The sequence below is a fragment of the Osmerus mordax genome, chromosome 14 (assembly GCF_038355195.1).
Source record: "Osmerus mordax isolate fOsmMor3 chromosome 14, fOsmMor3.pri, whole genome shotgun sequence".
In the NCBI taxonomy this organism is placed as follows: domain Eukaryota; kingdom Metazoa; phylum Chordata; class Actinopteri; order Osmeriformes; family Osmeridae; genus Osmerus; species Osmerus mordax.
The window spans coordinates 4,462,170-4,470,954 of record NC_090063.1 but is presented as its reverse complement, the minus strand read 5'-3'; the positions used below and the strand labels follow the sequence as shown (position 1 = coordinate 4,470,954).

At 48.2% G+C, this 8,785-nt stretch overlaps 1 protein-coding gene across 1 annotated transcript; it reads right to left on the bottom strand.

The window, feature by feature from the left end:
* Positions 1-183: 183 nt before the first annotated feature.
* prkaa1 (protein kinase, AMP-activated, alpha 1 catalytic subunit) lies at positions 184-8,785 on the bottom strand. Its single transcript, XM_067250666.1, has 9 exons — positions 8,650-8,785; positions 7,121-7,262; positions 5,981-6,074; positions 5,707-5,851; positions 5,146-5,233; positions 4,615-4,839; positions 3,917-4,436; positions 2,515-2,641; positions 184-2,284 (listed from the first exon to the last, which is right to left on the bottom strand). Exons 1-9 carry the CDS (start codon positions 8,744-8,746, stop codon positions 1,989-1,991), a joined length of 1,734 nt encoding a protein of 577 aa, XP_067106767.1. The 5' UTR covers positions 8,747-8,785; the 3' UTR covers positions 184-1,988.

Genomic DNA, 8,785 nt, shown 5'->3' with positions numbered 1-8,785 from the left:
CTTTCAAAACACAAAAACGCTTGATGGTCCAACAACATAAGGTCCAAACAAAGAAACCAGGGCAAAAGCAAAAGCCTACTGAGGGCAGACAATGATCTAATTTCTCCAATATAAAACTGATCAACAGTACTGTTTATGATAAGGCAGCCAACCAAATGACAAGAGACATTAAGACTCAAAAAGACAGATTTGTCCCGATGGGTTTATTGACAGTAAAGCAAAACAAAACCCATCCTTTCATCAATAGAAAAATACACTTCCTTCAAGGGCCCACAGGCCTTTACTTTAAGGTTCAAGCGAATATCAAAGTCAGGGGATATGGTCAAACAGAAGTGAAGGTAACCGGAAACATAATAATATTAATACTATCTTTTGATTTATCAAAACACAGTCCATGCACTGCATGTCCCTGCAACAAATCATCTTTTTCAAATCGGTCCTAAACCCTGATGTGTCTTCATATGGATTGTTGACCAATACCAAGCAGTACATAGAAGATAAGTCAGAGATGTCATAATTTTACCCTTGGATTAAAGCTTTTAACCTACTGGGAGCCAAAATTGAGCTGGATTTCAGTATAAGAGGCTTCCAGTCTGCTGTCATGGGCCAATGTGTATGAGATTTGATCAGGGACTTCCCTCATGATATACCTTGTTTGAATTTAGGACAAAGGCCTGCCACTTAGTAAAATTCCTTGTTTACATGTTCCACAGAAACTTGATCAGTGAAGTCTTCAAAACGGCCAAGAAACATCAAAATAAAAACATTGTCAACCTTTTATAGCTTGGTACATGGTGCTGTGAATGTGCCAACTGTTTGTTGATCTCACTCCTGTTGATTTGAATTTCATTGGGGTTTTGAAGACAGGCATTGAAGGGTACCTAAATAAGTGATTAAAATGAAAAATAAAAAAGCTGTGATATTGATTCTTAGAAAGCGAAATGAATAAAATGCCACCGAGCAATATACTGATCCAAGACAAACGCATCTTTCAGTCAAAAATCCTATTTCAATATAATTATGCTCCCCACTTAAAAGCACTGATAAATATATCCAAATGCATTTTTTTTAATTCTTTATATATAAAATGTAGGGGACAGACAAATCCAAACAGACATTTTTTTTTACAACAATGACAAAATCATGAAAATCTAGACTTTCAAAACTCAATGAAATTCACAAAATAACCAACAGCAAAACATAATTCTGATGAAGTACTCCTTTTTTTTTTTTTGCCTGACAAAAGAGAAAGACACTGGGTCATTGCACTTCCTCAGAGTCCAGAGGGCACAGCTGGCATGGCAGCCCTCGTTCCAGCCGGCGCAGTTCCCCCCGGTGAGATCTGCACAGGTTCCTCAGTCTCAGAGAGAACAAGAGAGCAGCGGAAAATAAAAGAAAAACGGTGCAAAAGTGCTTCCTGCTTCCCCCTCAACCACCTCGCTGGCCCTCATAAACCCACCACCTAGCTTATCTCTGTGGCCCCCTTCCTCTCCCCCTGGCTCCCTTCCTCTCCTTGCAGGTGAAAACTTGCTTTAGCCCCCACCCTGTACTGGACAAAAATACAGCAATGTGCACTGACTACAGTACAGCTACTTCAGTGTATCACTCAAGACATACTATATATTTATGGGTCCTGACCAGCTGGGGTTGGAGGAGTATGGTGATGTCTAATAATGTTAATAATGGGAAACGTAACCATCTCTTAGAATGATATCCTGTTATGGCAATAAAGTGGCTTGGTAATAGTTGCTCACCTGGGTTCATACCTAACCCTCACCTCAGACTTCCCCATCCTGTTTGCTGATGCAAACTTGCATCAGTGCCATGGAACCACCAGCACATCCTCACCTAGAGAAGGATGACTTGAGCCATGAATTGGTTGCATGCTTATTGCTTATAAAGACACTCAGACAGGAGGAGGAATAAAAAGAAGAAGAAAAAAAAAAAGAAGAAAAGAAGGCCAGCGGATTGATTGCTGCTGCTAGTAGCTATCGTGCAAGTAGCTTGATGAGATTGGCGCACATCTCAAAGAACTCTATGGTGTGGCTGCCCGGGCGGGGGTACGCGGCGCCGTCGCCCCCAGCGGAGTCCACAGACGAGGTGAGCGAGGACGCTAGCGAGCCCTCGGAGGGTTTGGCCGGGGTGGCGGCAGGCACGGGGGCGGAGGCACCGTCTCCCTTGGCCTCGGCCACCTCTGCATCGTTCTTAAGGGTTGCACGGTAGTTCCCCACGGAGCCTGAGCGATGGGGGGTGGCCGTGCCCGATTTAGTCTCGAACATGTCATCTGGAGGACACAAGAGGAAGAGTGTTGACATCAGTTAGTGACAGAGTGAATGGCAGAGAGAGAGTGAGGGTGAATGGCAGAGAGAGAGACTGAAGATTCAGTTGAATGACATATTTAAGATATATATGGAAGTCCAGAAACAAAAATGCCTTGCATATAAACCCCTTTACGGAGGAATTTGGTGTAGCAGTGGCATGTGCTGGTTACAATGAAGCTAGCTAGCGACCCACCGTCGATGCTACGGAAGTCGAGAAGGTATGTCCTGCTGTCCACCTGGTAGAGCTGCAGGCTCATCTTGGTTTGCATCCCCGTGACTGGGTTCTTCCTCCGCACGCGCAGGTAATATGGGTTTGCGACCTGCCAAGCATCACAGAAGATTTAGGGCACGTTCTCTTAAACATCAGTTGACTGCCCTGATTTGGGAGGGAAAGGGTTTGCTCAAAAGTGTTGGAATGTGGAAGTGTTGCAAGGTAGAATACTTTCAGCAAATTACTGAAAAGTATTCTACCTTGCATAACAAGGCCACCAGCCCCTAAATACTAAATGCTAGGAAGCCATTTTGATACTTAACTTTTAGAAAACCAACACTTTTGAGCAAACCCTTTCCCTCCCACTCGTGCAAATTATATTCATATACTCTGGTTTTAAACTGAATTTATTAATCTATCAATGATGTTGTCATGACAATAAAGGAATTATATTCTATAGCCCAGTGCCTGGCTATGAGCGTGCACATCAAGCTGCCTCATTTAATGTAAACAGAAGTTGGCCTCTTGCCCCATGAACCATGCTGTGTTGATCAACGCTTAAAAAATGGTGAGAAGGCAATTTTCCAGCTGTTCACTATTTAGCACACAACAGACTGTCAAGTGACCGCTCTGAAGTTTAGGTCAAAAAGTCATTTTACAGGAAAGAACTCTATTTGAGAACTTAATCTGAACTGACGCACGGTATCAGTTTTACAACCCGGTGCCCATTGTGAGATAGAACCACCAACAGTTGCCATTTATCAGCAAACGTCTAAACAGAAACTGCTTTTATCATTCTCACACAAGTTCAATGCCACTGCAGCTGATAAGAAGCTGTATACTCACAGTACTGAAAATAGCTCCTGAGTAAGAAACAACATTCCTTAAGAAGCGGTCGGGTGAAAAAACAACAGAGAAAAAAAGAAAAAAGAAAAAAAAGTCCAACCTGCGGGCACCGCTGAGGGGTTACCTAAAATAATTCAGTGGGGAAACTGTGCTTAGTCAGCAGGGTCTCTTCAGTGTTAATCAGGAGACCCAGGTTCTGATAGCTGGAAGGGAAGGGCAGGGTGAAGGGGCAGGGTGAAGGGGCAGGGTGAAGGGGCAGGGTGAAGGGGCAGGGTGACGGGGCAGGGTGAAGGGGCAGGGTGAAGGGGCAGGGTGAAGGGGCAGGGTGAAGGGGCAGGGTGAAGGGGCAGGGTGAAGGGGCACGGGCCCCTCCAACGCATGAACTCTCTGTCTCGTGACTCATCCACTGTCAGAAGCTAAGGGTTACAGCCTGAAAACCCCCCCTGTAGCTTTTATCTGTAGTTTCATTTCCTCTACTCACTTGCCCCCAGCCCTGTCCTTCTCTACGTACCCGTCCACCCCTCCCTCTCCCCCTCACCTTCCACTCGTAGTCCAGCTGCTTCATGGCGCGGCACACCTCCGACATGATGTCATTGGGTCTGCTCTGGCTCCGGATCCCCAGGTGCCACTTGGCCCTCCTCACCCCCTGGTGCTTCGACTTCTGGGGGTTCAGCTCGTCCAGCGTGTGCCGGGGCCTGGGCTGGGTCTCCGCCACCAAGAAGGGCGCCACCCGCTCGGGGTGGGGCTTGATGCCGGCGGCGGAGGCGGAGGACGCGGTGAGGTGCTGGTCGTCCAGGAAGGCGTCCGGCGGGCTGGAGGCCAGGTAGAAGTCCTTAGCCTCGCTCATGATGCGCCGGTTGTCGATGATGAGGTGGTAGGCCACCGCCAGCGGGTCCTGGTGGTTGCGGCTGTAGAGGCAGGTCAGCACCTCCTCCTCGGAGCACTCGAACTTCTCGCACACCTCCTTCAGGGCCTCGTCGTCGATCATGTTGTTGCTGTAGGAGGGGTCCTCTGGGAAGAGGTACTTGGGAAGGTCCTCTTTGAACCACTGGTCCTCCCTGGGGGGGGGGGGGGGGGGGGGGGGGGTGAAGACAGGACAGTCAGCTGATAGTCAGTCAGGTGTCAACGATTGTCGGTGTGCCATCTTGTTTGCTTGGACCCTGGAAGTTGTCCACACCGAGGCACATTCAGATACAAGACAGCCTATCAACGGCATCAGGTTTTCAAAGAACTTACCGGATCTCTTTGATCGTGGCTCTCTTCATGGGATCCACCTGCAGCATGTGCTTGAGCAGGCTGATCACGGCGGGGTTCAGGTACTGCGGCGTGAAGAAGATCCCGTCGCAGATCTTCTTGAAGAGCGTGGGCACGTGGTCGTCGTCGAAGGGCAGCGTGCCGCACAGCAGAGCGTACAGGATCACCCCGCTGCTCCAGATGTCCACCTCGGGGCCGGCGTAGAGCCTTGGGGGCGGCACACACACACACAAACACTCTTTGGATGTGTACATAGCTCACATAGCACCGACTCCAGCGCATAACAGGTGTAGCATTTGACTGCAGATTAAGAGGTCAAATGGTTCAAATCCCACCATGTACGTCAGGTTTAGATAAGAGTATCTGCCAAATGACAGGAACACAGGATGACTTTATTTAATGGCGCTTTCTAGGACAGCGAATAAGCCACGTAATGGACAGAAATACACTCAAATTAACGACATCAGCCGTTCCAAATGTTCTAGTTCAAATGTGGATGTGGTTACTCAGTACCTTCCGGAGATGACCTCAGGGGCAGCGTAGTTTGGCGAACCACAACTCGTCCGCAAAAACTCTCCGTCTGACATCATGTTGGACAGCCCTAAAGCCAGGAGCGCAGACAGTTAGACTGGAGCCGTGGGCTCTGTGCTTGTTAGTGGGGTAAGTGAATTAGATATGGAGATGTCCCTTCTCAGCTGACTGGACTGACTTCCTGTATGCTAGAAGCCTGTGCTCTGGTTGCTGCCTCTCCCTCTCTCTCCCTCTCTCTCCCTCCCTCCCTCTCCCTCCCTCTCCCTCCCTCTCTCTCCCTCTCTCTCCCTCTCTCTCCCTCTCTCTCCCTCTCTCTCCCTCTCTCCCTCTCTCCCTCTCTCTCTTCCCCCCCCCCCTCATCACCTCCCCTCAGGGCCTCTGCTCCTTGACAGACTGACCTCTTGCTCTCCCTATGGTGGTGTTCAGCTGTGTGACATCGGGGTGAGCATGGCTGGGTCAAGCCAAGTAGGGGATTCTGTGTGCCTGATCAGGGCTTGAGCGTGTTTCGGCTGAGCCTGGTAGGAATGCGTGTGTGGGACTCACCGAAGTCTGCGATTTTGGCGTTCATCTGAGCGTCCAGCAGCACGTTCTCAGGCTTGAGGTCTCTGTGGACCACCATGTGTCTGTGGCAGTAGTCCACCGCAGAGATGATCTGCTGGAACAGACGGCGGCTCTCCTTCTCATCCAGCTGTCCCCCGCGAAAACACACACACACAGCAGTGTTCACAAACAAACACACACACACACCCATACGGAACGTGTGAGTGTGTGTAGAAACACTGGAGGCTTCAGGAGATCCAGTTGGGGTTTGGATTACCTTTCCGTTTTTGCAGATGTAGTCAAATAGCTCTCCTCCGGAGACATACTCCATCACCATGAAGATGTCTGTGGGGGTGCTTATCACCTGGTACCTGAGGCAACACACAAACATTACTGAGTCAGTCAGTCAAGTCGCAGACACATTAGTTCCTATGAAAACACAGGTGTCTGTGTTAGGACCAGACTAGAATGGTCAAGGTCCAGTGTTGAGACAGTGACGGCTTTGGAAATGATCAACAGTTCAAACGACAGTCAACACTAACTGAGCTGTAACGAACGGCATTGAACACTTTGCAAAAGGGTCAGGCCTGGAACACATTAGCAACAACACGACTGCGACACAAACCGCCTCAACAACAACAACAACAGCAGCCCACTGACATTGCATTACTTGCTTGAACATGCTGTGTATATGTCAACAGATGAACGAGTATAGCGTGTGTGCACAAATGGGATCCCAGAGAGCACAACCACTTGGCAGAGTTGCAGTAGTGAAACTATTTTTATTGGCCACAGGGAACAGGACTTCACACACAGGGAAGGATGCCATTGGGTTAGGGTTTGGGGAGAGGAACGACATAGATTCCTTTAGATATGTTTCTTGTAGCTCGAGAGGATGAGCTTAACAGGGAACATCAAATGGAAACATTCTGGTTAGGTCCCAGGAGACCACACCCCAGGAAGTGCCCCCCCCCCCCCCCCCCCCCCCAAAGAGCTCATAACCAATCAGGGACTATTTGGGTAACCGCAGCAGCAAATCGGGGAAGGCTTTCCTACATGGGGAAAGTTATCTGACGATAACAGATTTTTTTCAGAGTTCCCATCATATCATGTACTGTGACAACAAAATAACAACAGTCTAGCTCTAGCTAAAACATATGAGCCGAATACAAAGCACCTGTCTGACCAAGAGAGGGGTTGTCAAACAGACAGACATAAAAGAGAGAAAAAAGAGAGAGATGGATAGAGACAAAGGGAAACGGGCATGGAGGGAGTGGAGAGATAAAAATAAAAATGTACTCTGTGCACTCTAAAACAGCACATGGAAAACTAGAAAAAGATGGGTGGGTGGCACTGCGAGGGGGGGGGGGGGGGGGGATTAGTCTACTGTGAGACAGGCGTGTAATCTGGGACTTACAGCTTAATGATGTGGGGATGCCTGAAAAGCTTCAGGTTCTGGATCTCCCGGCGGATCTTGCCCACCACGTCCAAACTGCGGATCTTCTGCCTGTTCAGGATCTTCACTGCCACTTGGTGCTTGGTCAGCTCATGCTGGCCCACTACAGAGAGAGAGGGAGAGACAGAGAGTGAGACGAGGGGGTGAGGTAAGGATGTTTGTGCATGTGTGTGTGTCTGTGCGTGTGTATGGGGGGTTGGGGGAGGGGAGGTAGTTGGAAAACATTGCCTGTGGGGGGGGAGGAGTTAGAAATAGCCTTTGGGGGCAGGAATTAGGAAACAGTCTAGGGTCAAATATTTGAAATGTATCAGTTCAAAAGAAACTCCAACCCCACCCAGCTATTTCCAATAGTCTACAACTTGATCTGTCTGGAGGGCTGTGTTTCATACCAACTCTCTGCTACGGCCCTTAAGATACACTAAGCAAAACATGCCTGGCCAGACATGAGGCCCAGCCCACCTCTTACCCCTCCTGACCCTTAGCTGCAACCTAAACAACAACACTGGCCGAATAGACAAGGACAGTGACAAGCAGGTAGATGAGATGGACTGACACAGCAAGGCAAACAGCTCATATTGATCGAGCGGTTGTGCTGACCCGGTGGAGTATTAACCCAGCAACCAGTCAACTAGCACGTAGTGAGTCATAGAGTAAATTGCCCAACCGGCTCTGCATTTTTTGAACAACTTGGCCGGAAAGGGGCCTGATGAAATAAGCATTAGGGAGTTATTCATTGGTGGTTTAAGAGAAATCTCTAACACTGAAAGGCATGTTAAGTTAAACTGGCCTTGCATTGGTTTGTAACCAAACTTTAGTACTAGCTAAGTACTAGGCAATAAACTAGTTAAGTAATAATCACATTGCAACCCAGGGAAACGTAAAACAACCAAGCACAGCTAGCTCTAGGTACCACACTAAGACAGGTTAACAAACACCATACATTTACAGGCCACACACACACCTGAACTGCGTTCTTTTCTCATACAGAAACATATCTGGAAATATGCTGCAACTACTTGAGTATATATGACTGAGAACTAACTTAGTGGCTATTGCTAGCTAACAAGCTCATCTCTTCCGTGATGACAGTATAACAATCAGTGGATGTTGCTGACCACCCGTCTTAACTATCTAGCCCTTAGCTAGATAGCTCGACATCAAGCTTCCACGAGCCAGACTATTCACTGGAAGGGAAACTTGCCATGCCACTGAATTACTAGCTTTAGTTTGAGAAATCCCTAGATAGGTTGCAGCTTATCAACAAGAAAATATTCAACATAAATGACTGTCTGAGTGTAAAGGAGAGAGTGGGAGAGTAAGTTATGTACATACATACATTTTCAACATAAATCTACATCATTTCCAGTAAATAGACGGGGCCGTTCTAGCAAACTGGCCAACAAGTGTTGCACGGGTAGGCTAGCAGCTTGCTTATCATTTCCACACACCCTCCTTCGCCAGTGAACACGATAGCAGACCATCACACGTACCTTTAACTTTTCCGAACGTCCCCACTCCAAGTGTGTCTCCAAGAATATAATGTCCAATCTTCACTCTACCTTCATGTTTCTGTTTATCCGTCGCCATCTTCCCGCAGTGGCCTTGCTGAGGAGCTAGCTGGCTGCT

What these genes read in the sequence shown, in the direction of transcription:
- prkaa1 (XM_067250666.1), bottom strand. Translation starts at nt 8,746, where the DNA reads ATGGCGACGGATAAACAGAAACATGAAGGTAGAGTGAAGATTGGACAT. An exon ending in GACGTTCGGAAAAGTTAAAG is followed by an intron (nt 7,263 to 8,649) that starts GTACGTGTGATG and finishes CTCTCTCTGTAG; the next exon opens with TGGGCCAGCATGAGCTGACC. An exon ending in CATCCCCACATCATTAAGCT is followed by an intron (nt 6,075 to 7,120) that starts GTAAGTCCCAGA and finishes GTGTTGCCTCAG; the next exon opens with GTACCAGGTGATAAGCACCC.